The following is a 17,006-nucleotide window of genomic DNA, read 5'->3' on the forward strand; positions in this document are numbered from 1 at the left end:
TAGCATCATTGCATGTCATGTGGAAGATGCACAAGTGTACAAATGGTGTCCTTAAGGGCTAATGATGAAGAAATGGGGTTGTTGAGTGGATATATACTAGAAAATGAATTGGCCACGCAGCCTTAATTTTCTAACTCTCCACTTCACATCATCTTGGCACCAAAATGGTAGCTGCAGCTTAATCATGTTTATAAACGAACATCATTTATCAAAAGCTATATAGTGCGTGGAAAGGGATCAATGTATTGCCATATGTCAAGTACTAATGTTGTCTTAACCTGCAAACTAAAGTATTTGTGGAAATAGTGTGTAGCTATTCACTCAAGAGACAAAAGTATCTCAAAACGTGCGGGCATGTATATACACAATTAATTTGATCTTTTGAGAATATAATTAATAATCACCATTAGTACTCTAATAAAAAAACTAACTAATGCATTATAAAAAAGAAAATCAACTAACTACTATTAGTACATTAGAATTTTTTTTGGCGGTTTAACTTAGTTTTTCTTTTGGAATTAAAAAAATTGCTATTTAACTTAGCTTATTTAATTACGATTTATTTAAATAGTCATTTCATTAAGATTTGTAATGATAATTTCATAACTAAATTAGAACATAAATAGTACTAAATGGATGATATATTAAAGCATTTTTTTTTATTTTTCTCTAATTAAGATTTATCTATATAATAAAATATTTGTTTATACTCTATTAAATATCATTATATTTCTTATTGTTAGGTGTTTGAAAATTCAAAAATATCGTTAAAATTTTATTTTTCTAATATCATATGACAATTCTAGTAGAAGAACGTTAGTAATAGTATAGATTTTATTATATATTTTAAAATTATATACCAAATACCTAATTAAAAATTTAAACTATTGTTTGACCAAATTTTTTATGATTTAAAAGATACTTTAAAACTAAATCTCAAAATAAAAGATTTAAAAATATATTTGACACGAACAAGATTCTTTCTTATAAAAAAATATATGTAATTTTGTAAAAGAAAAAGAATAATTCTTGAACATTTTGTTTAGTTATACAGAATATTCTCAGCTATCAATGAAAAATCTATTGTATATTTGTTGATAGCATTAACAATTTTTTTTGTATTTTTTGCAAACACTTTAGTGTGAGAGAGAGTTTAAAACTTAGTGTGTGACTTGCGTAAAGAATAATCGTGGTGTAAGAAAAATTCTTGTAATCTCAAATTGTGCATAGTAAAAGAAAAATAAAAATCTAATCTGTGTCATAGACTAGCTATAGATGTAGCTCATGTGTGATTTAAAAGTGAATTAAAACAAATTTGTAGCGTGTTTTTCTTCATTATTTTTTTTTTGAGTTTTAATTTCAGAAATATTTTGTTTGTTTTGTAGGGAATATGGAGGAACAAACTGAGGAGTGAAAGAAAAGTAAATTTTTTAAAGGGTTAATGCTTTATAAATCATTTTAAATAATTTAATTTGTTCTTCAAATTTTTAAAAAGTTTAATTTCATCTCAAGTTCTTAAAAATGAATCAATTTAGCCCTCAATTTTTTTTAAAAAAAATTCAATTTTACCCTCAAGTTTAAACAATGTATCAATTTGGTTCTTAAATGATATTAATTGATTTAATTTGGTCTTCAAGTTTTTAAAAATTTAAATATCAAATTGAATCTTTTAAAAATTTGGAGACCAAATCGATTCATCTTTAAGAAGTTGAGAATCAAATTGATATTTATCAATTTTAAAATTCTGGGAACCAAATTAAATAATTTAAAATAATTTAAGGAAAAAATTGATAATTAAGTTTTTTTTAATATTTCCTTTTTGTGCACTAAATTACTGTGTATTTTTTAGGCATTTATAAAATAGACTTAAATACAATTTTATTTCCCTATCTTAAATATAATTTAGTTCTTTTATTTTTTAAAATCCATAATTTTAATCCTATTATTTTAAAATAGAGACATTTAATCACACATTTTCGTCAAATTGTATTAATGATTAAGAGTTTAAATTGATTATGATGTAGATTAAAAAATAATCTTGTATCACGTCATTAAATTTAAACTAATCAGATTAATTTCTTACTAATCAATACTTTTAGAATTTTATAAAAATATTAAAATTATAAAATTTACTAAATTAAAGGATTAAATGTCTTTATTTTAAAATAGAAAGATTAAAATTATGAATTTTAAAAACTAGAAAACTTAAATATCTCTATTTTAAATAAAAGGATGAAAATTACAAAATTTTAAAAATAAAAAAACTAAAATTATATTTAAGCGCATAAAATCACTATTTTTTGATTTGGTACTTTTTATGTGTAAATAAATTCCTATCATTATTATATATACGTTGATATGTGGATATCAGCAATTCATTGTTAAAGATGACAGGAGACGGAAGCCAGAGTCAGTCGTCGCTCCCACCGGCCTCAACGACTAGTTATTTGAATCTAATTGCCCCCATGGACAATTTTGACCCTCAACCTCAGCTGTCTCTTGGAGCGCTTTCTTTCATTTAATTTTTTTCCCAATTTTTCCAATATAAAAGTAATCTTCATCATGACTTTGGTTTATTTGAACTTTTCAAAAAAATAAGAAAGACTTTTGGGTAATTAAAAAAACGATTTTGAATTTAAAATGCATATTATAAAATTATAAATTTGATGTTGATGTCATTAGTTAAGTAATAGCGCTTGACATTTATTAAATAAATAATAGTCATATTTTAATTTTTTTGGAAAAAAGTATTTATAAAAGAAATATAATATACATACAAAATTTTTTAATATAAATTTTGTACTTTTTTTGAGAGAAATTATTTCTTATATGTCTTTTTATGGTATAACATCTAATAAATAAATCATGCACACATAAGAAAAATAGATAAAATATTATTATATAAACGGTTGAATACTTTATTATATAAATGTTAAATTATTTATTTGATTTATATAGTTTTATGATTTTTGTCTTTTTAGTTCCTATAGTTTGAAAGTAGTGTTTTTAGTTTCTATAGTTTATATTTTAATTCTTTTTTAGTCCCTGTAGTTTAAAAGTATTTTTTTAGCTCTTATAATTTTTATTTTAATTCCCTTTTAATCCCTATAGTTTGAAAGTGATATTTTAGTCCCTATAATTTATATTTTAATTACCTTTTAGTCCTTAATAAAAAAAATATAAAAATAATTAGCTACAAATTAATTATAAATCATCATTTATTTTTTAATACAAATCATCTTACGATAAATTAATTACGAATTATTTGTTAATATTTTTGTAGTTAATTATAATTGATAATATTATTCATATTTTTATTGGTAAGAACAAAAATGAAATTAAAATATAAGGTATATGGACTAAAAGACCACTTTTAAACTATAGGGATAAAAGAGAATTAAAATACAAATCATAAGACTAAAAAAATCACTTTTAAAACTATTGAGATTAAAAGAGAATTAAAATATAAACTATAGGAATTAAAAAAAGTACTTTCAAATTATAAGAACCAAAAAAATAAAAATCATAAAACTATAGGAACCAAATAAATAATTTAATCTTATACAAATAATATTTGCCTTTATAAAATTTAATCCCCTATATATTTATCTAAAGATTCTTATAATCATATTGAGTTTTTATTCCTTCTTAATCACCACAGACATAGAAAGGAAATATTTTTATATTGTTGATAACTTAAATTTATCTTATAAATAATTTGGATAATAATTATTTAAAAAATTAATAATATTATCATCAATAATAATTTATAATTAAGTAAAAATAGTTACTAACATTTTTTATATAAATATTTTGGTTAATGTATCATTTAGTTTTTATATATAACAGGTTTCAAAATTCAATGCATATATATACGCACATAACAATTATTTTCACTTTAATTTACATGCTTCACAGTGTAGTTCTGACCATGTTATGATAAAAATAGATGATATGAACCATAAAGATTAAATTATAATAAAAACTATCATATTTTAAGCTTACCTTTATTTAAAAGCAATCATTTTTGTAACCAAAACAAAAAAAGGCAATTATTTTCCCATAATAAACCAAAAAGGACAATTTAGGGATTTCAGTTGAAAAATTCATAACGTACATCTTCGCTCCCCTATCCAACTACTCCAATTCAAAACACTTCATCTTCACTTTCACTCTGCATCCAACATTTGAATCCAAACTCTCACTCTTCTGAGCTCTCATTTGCCAAAAATCATGAGGCAAAAGACCAACAACGCAGATTCTAGTGGTTTTTTGGGAAGCATTTCTTCCAATTTTCTCAGATCAATCTCTTCTTCAAATCGCAAACCCACTTCTTCAAACCCTAAACCCCCAAAGTCTGACACTGAAAACACTCCTCCGACTACCCATCCAAACATTCCCATCAATCTTCACCACCAATCAAAGCCCAACGACCCATTTTCTCACAGCAACTCACATGTGAAGGCAAGTTCACAACTTGCTTCTATTTGGTCCACTTTTCAACATTCAAGCTGTAATTTGTAACCCCAGCAACGGGTTTGCTAAAATAATTGTTTTTTTTTTTTTTGGGTTTATGATATGTTGTGTTGTTTTGGAGCAGGTTGTGGTGAGAATTAGACCTGAAAATAGCAATGGAAAAGAGGGAGATTTGAAAATTAAGAAGGTTTCTTCTGATGCCTTGTGTGTTGGGGACAGAAAGTTTACGTTTGATGAAGTTTTTGATGCCAACTCCAATCAGGTTGGAACTTCATTTCACTTCACTGTGTAATTGTGATTTGTGTTTTGAATCTTCGATTATTTTGCTCGATGTAAGAAAAGGGTAGTTTGAAATAACATTAGTTTGCTGTTATAATGAGGGAATGAGGACTTTACCTTCTTTGATTCAATGTTGTATTTTGTTGCTTGGTTTGCGTAAGAGAAGATCAATGATGAATGTGATGTATGAGCTGTTGTATATTCAGGAAGATGTTTTTCAGTCAGTGGGTGTTCCCTTGGTTAGAAATGCTTTAGCTGGTTACAACACTACAATTCTGTCATATGGCCAGGTACATTTCGATGCTTACTATATTTTTGATCTTCCTAGTGACAATATGTTTAGCACTTTTGTGGAATATTGAGGGTTATTTTTTCTTTCTCACTTGTGTTGTACTTCCTTTCTAGTCTGGAAGTGGAAAGACTTATACAATGTGGGGTCCTCCAAGTGCCATGGCTGATGAGTCCTCACTTTCTAGTCAACAGGGAATTGTTCCTCGGATCATCAGAATGTTATTTTCTGAGCTTGAGAGAGTATGTTCTATTTCCAACTTTAATTACTAATTCTAGAAATTTTGCATATATGTTTTTTTATTTTGAATGACTGAGTTTGAATTACAATATTAGGAGAGGCTTGTGTCAGATCAGAAACAGTTCAACTATCAATGCCGTTGTTCATTTCTTGAGGTAAATTTGAACTTGAATTTCTTTATAAAGCTTCCCAAAATAGCAATGAGCTTGTCGCTTAATGTTGCTAATGTGTTTCTTCTTTCTACTTTCGTTCTGTGTTTTAAAACAGATATACAATGAACAAATTGGGAATTTACTCAATCCTATCCAGCAGAACCTTGAGGTAGGCATATGCTGCTATCCTCTATGGTACAAATTTTAATCGCTGCATTGTTTTATGTTTTTTCTTTTTCTTGTTACTTCATGATTATTAATTATAGTTATGACTTGGTCCAAATGATTGTAGATGAAGGATGATTCCAGCAATGCCTTGTATATTGAGAATCTGATTGAGGAATACATCACTAACTATGATGATGTGGCACAAATTCTGAATAAGGTAGGGAAATCACCAAAGCATATATTTTGTTGGAAGTTAGATAATGCAATTTATTTGAAGCTGAAAGCTTGGTTTTGTTCGCTGATATTTTTGGTCGAGCAATTGTATTGTATACACTTGTCCATTAATGACTTCAGTTCATTTTTAATCTTCATCAGCTAAGTTGAGTTGTTTATGTATGCTGCAGGGCCTTTCAAGGAGAAAAAACGAAGCAATGAACTTAAATTCTAATAGCTCAAGATCACATATAATTTTCACATTTGTCATTGAGTCTTTGTGTAAGGTACTGTCAAATTTTGTAATTCTACCTAACATTACCAGCAGTTGTGTATGGAAACTGTTGTTAAACATGATTTTCATAAACTGATGTTGCAGGGAACCACAAAGGGTTTCAGTACCTCAAAAACTAGCAGAATCATCCTTATTGATATTGCTGGATTGGATAGGGATGAAGTTGATGATGGAGGTAGCCAATGTCCAAGGGAAAGCAGACATGTAGATAAATCATTATCTCAGCTCAAGTAAGATGCAATGACTAAATTATTTCTTAGGGTGTGTTTGGGTAAACAAGTTATTAAGTACTTATTGAAGCCTATAAAAAAATAAAAATATAAATTAAGTACTTATTGAAGTGCTTATCATGTAAGTGCTTATGTATAAGATGTTTCCAATTCTGAAATTGAAAAGAAAATAGGATTAACAATTTTCATATAAGCTGCAAGTTGTTTTTATAAGCTATCTTGGAGACTTTATTGAAATAAGCTGAAAATAATTTAAGGACACATTATTAGCTATATTCATAAGTTGTCCTGAATACTCACAATTGCTTGTCAGAAGATAAGCCTTAATAAGTTGTAAACAAGTTCTGCCAAACAGACCCTTCTTAATTAAAATTTCTACAGCCTGATTGGATGGGTTTTGCTGTTATGTAGGTTGAAACATAAAAATAACACATTATTTTACTGTGCTAGATAATTCCATATATTGCTGAGGTATTTTTTTATTCTTTGAAAAACAGTATCCTGGTCTGGGTACTTCTGAGCTAGTTGCATCTGTCACTAATTAATGGCCAAGTCCATGATTATGATTGTTTTCTATTTTTAAACTGTTATATTTCATTGGTGTGTAGGCATTTAGTGGACGCTCTGACTAACAAATCTCAGTCTGGAAAAAAGGAAGACATTCCACGCAGCGACTCCTGTTTAACACGCTTACTACAAGAATCACTTGGCGGAAATGGCAAACTCTCAGTGATATGTTCCATCTCCCTTGATAACAAGTATATATACTATTTACCTGGATTGAAACCATAATTTGTTCACGTGTAGAGTGTAGTGGGAGGGTATTTTTGAGTTTTGGAAATAAAAATTGTGTTTGTTGATTGTAGGAGCAATGATGCAACACTGCAGACACTCAGATTTGGGGAGCAAGTAAGATCCATTAGAAATGAGCCTGTTATCAATGTAGTAAAGGAGACTGATGCTGATTTGAGTAATAATATCCGACACTTGAAGGTATATTCCTGGACTCATTACTGGTAATAGTTATTGAAAGATTAAACTTATGCAAATCTTTGAATTACAAGTGTTTTCTATGGTTTAGGAAGAACTTATTAGAGCAAAGGATGATGTTCATAGCTCAGCTGGGAGTAAAGATGGATACTTCCAAGAACATAATATGCGGGAAAGCCTGAATCTGATGAGAGTCAGCTTAAACCACTCTCTTCTCCTATCTAACATAGATAATGATACTGATGAACATGTAAATGTCAATGAGGATGACATAAGGAAATTACGCCAGCAAATTGATGAATTGGATAATTCATCTGAAGGGAATCCAAAGGACATATCTGTCGATGAAGATTGTGTCCAGTTTTATTCTGATGAGGAATATTGTGATGCAGACACCAATAGTTGTGATGAAGTTGAAAAGGCTGATGTATACTGTGGAAAAACATTGAGCAACCCCTCAGTGGCAACTGAATCTTCATTCAGAGATAGCATTTCACTCAATTCATGCAATCATTCTGCAACACTTGCTGGACCACAGTTGTCTGAGTCTCCAAAATTCAGCAAAACTCAAAGGAGAAGTGTGGCTATTTCATCAAGTTATCTGGGAAGTTGGAACAATGTAGCAGAGAGTTCAACTTTCAGTAACAAAGTGTTAAGAAAATCATTTAAACAGGGAGATCATGTGCAATCCTCATTACAGTCTAGCAAGGCCAAGTCCTTGGCAGCAAGCCTTCAGAAGGGATTACAGATTATTGACTATCATCAGCAGAACTCAGCATTGAACAAATCTTCAACTTCCTTCTCCTTTGAGCACTTAACTTTGACACCATGTCTAGACATTGACAAGGATGACTCTTATGACCAAACAATACAACAGAAACCTTCCAGTGATGAAGTAACTGCTGCTTTCCTTTGTGCATCTTGCTGGGCGAAAATATCAAATGAAGATTCCAGCAAGGCCCAGGCTGGAAATCCTGATGGAATGACAGATAAAATTCCAAAAGTATGTTTTGATTTAATTTTCTTAAATATCTTTTTAAATAATTTTTCTTGTCCTGACCTCATTTCTCCATTTTCTCCCTTTAAGCATTTGGAGAATGTAATAGCAAAAAGCATCATGAAAGAGAAGGAGCTTGAGAATGTTTGCAAGGAGCAAGCAGCTAGAATTGAGCAACTAAATCAGTTGGTATTAGTATTCTTCCCATCTTCCTTTATGATCTGTGGTTCGGATTTTACATTTATTGACTGTCTTATCTCCAGGTGGAGAAATTGAAAGGAGAGAAAGAACTGGACTCCATTACTATGTACAACTCTATGAAAGATGAAGAAAAGGTCAGTTGAATTTTATATAATTTATAGCTTATAAATATAAAGTCTATCCAGTTGAAAGTTAGTTTTCATTTGTTTTGGCTTGATATCGTTTGCAGCTTCTAAGGGGAATTTCCTCAAGTGGTCATTTACCATGCATTATAGAGGAAAACTGTGAAGTTAAAGAAGTCCAGGAAGAGTTAGCCCAAAGTGACGTCTCTTTTGATTCAACCGAGAAGGAGTCACTTCTTAAGGAAATTCAGAATCTAAGGAGTAAGCTGCAATTATGTAGTGATGCACCAGTTAAAAAGTCTACAGAAAAACTAAGGTCTTCTTTGGTGTCAAGATCCATACAACTGCAAAAAAGCGGTGTTTTTTCTTATGATAATGGCAATGAAGACCTAGAGAATGAAAGACAGAGATGGACAGAAATGGAAAGTGAGTGGATCTGTCTTACTGATGAACTTAGAGCTGATCTCGAGTCCTACCGCCAACTTACAGAGAGGTTGGAGATGGAATTGAAATTAGAGAAGAAGTCCTCAGCGGAGATGGATGATGCACTAAAGAGAGCTGTTATGGGACATGCTAGAATGGTAGAACACTATGCTGATCTACAAGAAAAATACGATGACTTGGTTACTAAGCATGATGCTACAATGGAAGGGATAGCAGAGGTGAAGAAGGCAGCAGCAAAAGCCTCAAAAAAAGGTCATGCTCGCTTCGCCAAATCTCTTTCTGCTGAGCTTTCTGCATTGAGAGTGGAAAGAGAAAGGGAATCAAAATTATTGAAAAAAGAGAACCAGAGCTTGAAGATTCAACTTCGAGATACTGCTGAAGCTGTTCAGGCTGCTGGAGAACTACTTGTTAGACTAAGAGAAGCTGAACACGCAGCAGCTGCTGCAGAGGTACATTTCTATCTCATTTAGGGATTCCCTAATCCAATGCATCATATTTTAAGGGTGTTATTTTGGTGTTAATTTGGGTTGGTGTTTTGCCCACCAACTACCAAATAAACAGGAAAAAGGAAGGGACTGACATAAAAGAATATAAAATTAACAAGGAAAGAGAGCTAAGTTGTACTTCTGCCATTCTATTATTTTTTAAAAGGGTAAAAGGAAACGGGGAATGTTCTTAAAATGGATTATATAATTTATATTGCACTAATTTCTTTGGCCTCCCTATTTATCAAATACCAAAGTTACTAAAAAAAACAGGAAGGGAGCATAATGTGACTTAAAAACCAGTAACTGTGGTTGAGAAGCTTCAGCTTCAGCTTCAGCATATGTTCAGCTTCAGCATAATGTGACATAAACTAAATACAAAATTAACTAGGAAAGAGAGCTGAGTTGTACTTCTGCCATTATATTATTTTTTAAAAGGGTAAAAGGAAACAGGGAATGTTCTTAAAATGGATTATATAATTTATATTGCACTAATTTCTTTGGCCTCCCTATTTATCAAATACCAAAGTTACTAATAAAAACAGGAAGGGAGCATAATGTGACTTAAAAACCAGTAACTGTGGTTGAGAAGCTTCAGCTTCAGCATATGTTCTGTCTTAACACATTTCTGATCATTCATTTCCTGAGTAATATATTTCTTTTGTTATACAGGAGAACTTTGCAAATTTGCAACAAGATAATGAAAATTTGAAGATGCAAATTGCAAAGATGAAAAGAAAACACAAGACTGAGATTAATACCATGAAGCAGTACATTACAGAGAGCAAATTACCTGAGTCTGCACTACAACCACTGTATAGAGAGGAGGATTCTGATGTGGCACACAATGCAACTTCCTCCTATACATATGACGATCAGGCATGGAGAGCAGAATTTGGAGCAATATATCAGGAGCATTACTAATTGACTGTTGGTATTATTAGCATTTGATAAATTTCCTTTTGGATCAAACTCCAAACAATTTTGTCTGGCATATCCTACTTGGGTCAAAGGGGCATCCCTTAATGCCATTATTCTTTTTGTGTATTTCTAGAAATTCATTATATTTTTTCCGTTGCTGTGATAATCCAACACTTGTTATGGAACTGCAACCTTTTCCTGCTGTATGATGATATAATAGATAAATTCATTGTTGTACGATTGCATTCCTTTACCCGTAGAATTTTCCTGGTAAATAAATCTCCTTAGGTGTTTTCATTTCACATTTCTTCTTTTATTTCCAGAAATGCAAGTTCTACATGTTACCAAATCGTTGTTAGTTTTTGTTGGCTGGAGAGATCAAACCTGCAACCTTTTCCTCCTTCCCTTCTTTCGTACTCATCCAACCAACTTTTATCTCCTTACAACTTTTCATTATTAATAACAAAAGTAATACAATAAGGTGTCATATGATAAAAAGATGGACTGCCATTATCAATTGTCTGTAGTCATTGGTTGATTAAACCTGCCTCAGAAAAATCAGATTTGGCAGCTAACACTCTATCAGTAGCAATCTAATTCAAATATAACATGGGACATTTCCATATCAGTAACCCACTACAAAGCCAACAACAACCCTGAAGCCTTCTACACCTTCATGCAAGGTTTCATCCACACTGATTTAGCAATCACAAATTCCCCCTCCTCCTCATCTCCTATAATAAATATACCTTAAAAGTCATAACAATAATAATTTTTTATTGGATGACAATGTAAAATTATTTTACATTGTTAGTGTATCACTATTAAATCCTTTTCAAATTTTTTGATAGTTAAAAAAATGATTAATTACTTTTTGTTGTCCCACAATTTATTTATTTTGTAAACATTGTCCCACTATTAGTAAATGGTTCAATTTGTCCATTAATTTTCAAAATGACACAATTTTGTCCCTTAATAAACTTTTTTGGTCTTGCTATTTATTTATTATGTTCAACTTCATTCCACTAATAATAAACTGTTCAATTTGATTTCATATTTTGTTGAACTTCATCCCACACTATTAATAAACATCAAGTCAATTTGGACAAAAGGGATCAAATTGCGTTGATTTTAAAAATAAGGAACCAAAATTAACTATTTTTTTGGTTATCATGACATTCGTGCAAAGAGAATTGTGTTTAGTTCTATTCAGACCAACAACTTGTTAGTCCAAATTGAACTATTTAGTAATAGTAAAACAAATTTGGACAAAATAAATAAATAATGAAACCTAAAAAGCATTGAAAGAAAAAATAATTTCTTAGTGAATAAGCCTGAATTTTAGTATCTTATTCAAGATAAGTTATATCACATTTAAAGTAATTATTATAAAAGTAAAGAAACTTATTATTATATTATTTTTGAATAAATAACAATATATAATTTTCTAGAAAAAATGTTTAATTAATTTGGATCGACAATTTATAACTTTTTTTTTTCACTTATGTTACATGTTTAGCATGAAATCCACATTTTTTTTTTGGCTTACTTTACATGGTTAGCTTTTTCTTTTTGGTGAGCAACTCTTACCGTAATATGATGAATCTTCCACACCCACATATCCATCATTTCAAGGGCCGCAAAAGAGAACTTGAGGGGATCTTCAGTTTTCCAGTTGTAAAAAATTGTCTGCATATGTAAGAACACTATTTACAGCTTCATTCTGACTTCCTGGTTTTAACTATCATGAGTCTAACATGGACAACATTGGAAACACCTCTTACAAGTCTTCCGTCAGAGCTTTCCTGAAATTCATGATTGTAAAAAGTGGATCAAAGCATTAAAATTAGGAAAAATTAACTCAATCTAATCTATATAAATCCACATTGTGCTTCAATCATAATGGAACGTTAAAAATCCACAAAATTTACGCGAAATATATGCTTGCAACCCTATAAAAACACCAAATTAATTTCTTCTTAAATCATACGATGAAATTGTTCAAGAACTTATTGTCAAACTAAAAACTAAGAGAACATAAGAACATGATAGAAGAGAGCAGCATAAGAGCACACAACAGAAATTGGTGGAATGGGAAGTGTATTTTCGTTCTCTTGTTTTCAGCTTACATAGAGAGACTTGCATTTGGTGAAAATATAAAGTTACAAGCAAAAAAGGTACAACTAATACTGACATAGCTTACTCACTTCCTTAAAACATGGTTTTTCACCCAATTCCACCTACTTACTACAAAATGACTAAATTGATATATATCAGAAATATGACAGCAACATATTTTACATTTATAATAACAAGAAAAGTCTCAATTCTAACACCTATGAACATGGCAATAAAAAACTCAATCCATTCGATGTCAACGTCTACCAATTCTGAGCACAATAATACAAAGGATTATAATGGTGAGACTCTTCTAATGAGGAAACAATGACTATTGTCGTTGTAGGCATGTACTATACGTTAGACAATTCTATCCTTAACTTCTATGCGTGATGTTGTAGAGAAAGAAAAATGAAGTAAATATGGAGCATTTAACAGGGAAATTCGTTTTTTTAAGGAATTTAAAATGATTCACGATAAAATAGTTTGTTTAGACAGAGTATTTAAAAGAAGATTTAATTTTTGGTATTTTTATGAATCATTTTGATTGAATAAAACAATGAGATTTCAAATTCTCTAAAAAAATATAGAATTTGAAATTCTTTTGTCGGAAATGCTCACTCTAACTCATGTTCTTGCTCGCGACTCTTTCTTGCTCAACACTCACAATTACGGGTGACCAAAGTTTTAACGGTCGATATCGACATAAGTTATTTTTCACTAACGTTGGCCGAAGTTTTTTCGATTAGAATTTTTTTGTATGATGTCAACCAAAGATATTTTTTACCGATATCGGTTAAGATTTTTTTAGATAATGTTGGTTAGAGTTATTTTCTCACTAACGTCAGTCATGGGAAATTTTTGCTAATGTCGGTCAAGGATTTTTTTGGTTGTTGTCATCCAGGTTTTTTCAGTTGATGTTGACCAATGATTTTCTTGGCCGATGTTGGCTAGATTTTTTGTACTGAGATCGGTCATGACTAACTTTTGAGTAGATACCTGTTACGATTTTTCAGCCAACGTCAGCTAGGTTTTTCCAGCCAACATCACCTAAAGCTATTTTTTAGCCAATATCAGCTAGGGTTATTTTTTAGCTGATGTTAGCTAGGGTGTTTTGGCTGATGTCAACTAGATTTTCTTAGCCGATGTCAACTAGATTTTCTTAGCCGATGTCGGTTAGGATTTTTTTGTTGATATTGACTAGGGTTTTCTGGTTGACATCAGCCAGAGTTATTTCTTAACCACATTAGCTAGGTTTTTTTTTCTGTTAACACCAGTTAGGTATTTTTGACCGACATTGAACATGACTATTTTTAGTCGACATCAACTAGGTTGTTACAGTCGACACCCATTAGAGTTTTTTCTGTCGACATCGGTTAGAGCTATCTTTTAGCCAACATCAGCCAAGGTTATTTTATAACCAATGTTGGGTAGGGTTTTTTGTCGGACATTGGTCTGAGCTATTTTTTAGCCAACTTCAACTAGGGATTTTTTGGCCAACATTGACCAATGATGTTTTTCAATCGACATTAGGTAGGTTTTATTGATCGGCATCAACCAAGCTATTTTTTAGCCGATATTGAGTAGATTTTTTTTGTCAACGCCTGCTAGGATTTTTTAGGCCGACATTGGCTAAAAATAGCCTTGGTCAATGTCGTTCGAAAAGATCCTAGCTGGTGTCGACCAAACAAACCCTAACTAACGTTGGTAAAAAAATATAGCCAATATCGGTTGAAAAATAAACTCAACCAATGTTAGCCACAAAATAGCCCCGACTGACGTCAATTGACAAATATTCTCAGCATAATTTGACAAAAAAAAATCCTATTTGATGTCAACCAAAAAATAGCATTGGTTGATGTCAGTTTAAAAATATCACTGATTGTGATTAGACAAAACAATCCTAGTTAAAATTATCAATATTTTGTATTTATAAATTATTAAAAATTGAAAATATTTTTTAATTAATATTTCAAAATTAGATTGTGTTTATTTTCTATAAAGTTTAATATTAAAATTTCATCTATTTAAAATATAAAACTGAAATTTTGCATATTGAGGAAATTGAATTGCCCTATCCAAACAAAGAATTCAAAATGAAAGAAATTTGAATTGATTTATCCAAACAAAGTGTAACATCCCATTTTTTTCATAAATAAATTTAATTTTTTTAGTAAAAATAATAAAAATAAATAAATAGAGTAAATAATAGGTCGTAAATGCCCCTAGCTATAAATAGCAACATGCTAGGTTTTTCAGACTGACTCCTCAGCCTCCTCTGCCTCTCATTTTCGTTTTTTTCCATTCTCCTCTCAAAATCCTTTCTTTTTCCACAGCTCACTAAATCTGTCTCAGAAAAACGATGATCGTGGACTTATTCACCGTTGGATCGTCATAAAATTTAAACACCAGGTTCACAACCCAATTCCGAGCATTCTCACCGTTGGGAATTTCAAAATCGTGTCTGAGCTTATAGTAAAACCCTTCGCATTGTAGCCTTTTAATTTCCCGCAGAAACCCAAAACTGTCTCGGTAAAACTATGATCCCGGTTTCGTTAGCCGTTGGATTTTCATGAAATTTGGATATTTTGTTCGAAATTCAATTGCGCACACTTCCACCGTTGGGATTTGAGAGATAATATTCGTGGAAGGGGAAAAAGGAATCGCATGAAGACAGTACAAGTGGAAGTTTCAATCTCTTCTCCGTCTCTCTGACGTTTGGGAATTCTATCGGAGCAGTCGGAGGAATAACTGAAAGAATCTCAGGGAACCGCTAGAGATGCTGCTATCGCTGGCTGAAGACACGTGAGTCCGCTCAGAGGTAAGGGATGAGTTATTCACAATTGGGAATTAGTGAAAACATGTGTAGGGATCCTTAGAAATATCAATTGGAATGAGTTTTGGGGTGTTTTTGTAATTTTTATTTTATCCTTATAATTATTACAGTGAATTATATATATTTGACAGACCAATTGTTGTAAAATTGATATGCTATTGTGTTGAGCGTGAACCCTATAAATCGAGTATTTTTTTAATTAATATGAATTGATGAAATAAAGTAAGGAGAAATTTAGAGAGATATTGATTTTGTATTTTGTCTTTTTCTTGCTTTTTAGGTTTTATATATAATTTAAAAAATTAGTATCATAATTGAAATTGACCAAAGTGTTCATATAATTATTTAGAATTTGTGCATTGAAAGCTTACTTTGTAATTTGTGATTCAATATGATGTATGCTAGTTTATATATATAGAGGTAGTTATTTATATTTATAATTTATGTAAATAATATTGTAGAGTGTTATAGTATGATTCCAAAAATTATTAAGTGTTGGAGTTTGAGAATATTATGATTAAATTTGATGAATATGTGTATGTTGTAACTTATGAATATCATTAGGAATGCTATGAGATGGTTGATGTGATGTTATGAGATGTTAAAGTGTGGACATGATATTCGATTGTGAATAAGTGGATGTGTTTAACACTTGATGTTACATTAATTATATTGTGAGCTATGAATTATACAATAACCCGACCAATGTTTATGCATAGTGTTAAAGAGAAAGTGTAGGTTCCTAGTTAGGAACCAGTATTAAATTGTAACGCAATTGTGTTAAACATGTTTGAAACATGAGTGTGAGGTCGTGGTATTGTATAATTCATGAGCAGTGCTTATAAATGAAATATGTGATGAATTGTGGAATAATATGTTACCTTGAGATTATAATATTGTTATTGAGATTGAGTAAAAGTGTAAAGTAGAACAGGTGTTGAATTGTGAGATACGTGAAAACATGTGATGGTGGATTGTGACATTATGAGATATGAAATTGTGAATGAGTTTTGGTTGTGAATAAGTGTGTGATTAACTCTTGATGTGACATTATTTGTGTTGTAAGTTGTGAATTGTACAATAACCCGACCAGTGTTATCTTGAGAAAAATGTAAATGCCCAGTGTTAAAGAGAAAGTGTAGGTTTCCTATTTAGGAACCAGTGTTAAAGAGAAAGTGTAGGTTCCTATTTAGGAACCAGTGTTAAATTGTAGCGCAATATGTTGTACGTGTTTAAGACACGAGTGTGAGGTCGTGGGTATTGTATAATTCACTAGCAGTGTCTGTGTGCTAAAATGATTTTAGGGGTTGGACCTGAATCAGGAGGGAGAGGCCCTGACGGACTCTTCAGAGTGTAGGCCTTGGGGGTCACCGGGTTTGAGTGCTCCTTTAAGTCTATGCCGATCCCATATGGTTGGAGCATTCTCGCAAAACATCGTGACCCTGACTGGTCTCCCTATGATCTTACTTAGTGAGAGTGACCTGACAAACCCATTGTTTGGTGTGTCTTGTTATGTACTCCTAAGTGACCCAGGGTGATTTTTCACTGAC

The 17,006-nt window shown here is 31.1% G+C and overlaps 1 protein-coding gene across 1 annotated transcript; it reads left to right on the top strand.

Annotated features, from left to right (window-relative positions):
• Positions 1–4,136: 4,136 nt before the first annotated feature.
• Positions 4,137–10,745, top strand: LOC114394750 (kinesin-like protein KIN-12F). Its single transcript, XM_028356427.1, has 16 exons — positions 4,137–4,464; positions 4,601–4,738; positions 4,962–5,045; positions 5,161–5,286; positions 5,380–5,439; positions 5,552–5,605; positions 5,729–5,821; positions 6,009–6,104; positions 6,197–6,342; positions 6,951–7,100; positions 7,209–7,335; positions 7,424–8,335; positions 8,420–8,518; positions 8,593–8,664; positions 8,760–9,545; positions 10,254–10,745. Exons 1-16 carry the CDS (start codon positions 4,234–4,236, stop codon positions 10,503–10,505), a joined length of 3,426 nt encoding a protein of 1,141 aa, XP_028212228.1. The 5' UTR covers positions 4,137–4,233; the 3' UTR covers positions 10,506–10,745.
• The last annotated feature ends 6,261 nt before the right edge of the window (positions 10,746–17,006 follow it).

This window comes from Glycine soja, chromosome 18 (assembly GCF_004193775.1).
Source record: "Glycine soja cultivar W05 chromosome 18, ASM419377v2, whole genome shotgun sequence".
Taxonomy (NCBI): Eukaryota; Viridiplantae; Streptophyta; class Magnoliopsida; order Fabales; family Fabaceae; genus Glycine; species Glycine soja.

What these genes read in the sequence shown, in the direction of transcription:
- LOC114394750 (XM_028356427.1), top strand. Translation starts at nt 4,234, where the DNA reads ATGAGGCAAAAGACCAACAACGCAGATTCTAGTGGTTTTTTGGGAAGC. An exon ending in TTGATGCCAACTCCAATCAG is followed by an intron (nt 4,739 to 4,961) that starts GTTGGAACTTCA and finishes TTGTATATTCAG; the next exon opens with GAAGATGTTTTTCAGTCAGT. An exon ending in ACGCAGCAGCTGCTGCAGAG is followed by an intron (nt 9,546 to 10,253) that starts GTACATTTCTAT and finishes TTTGTTATACAG; the next exon opens with GAGAACTTTGCAAATTTGCA.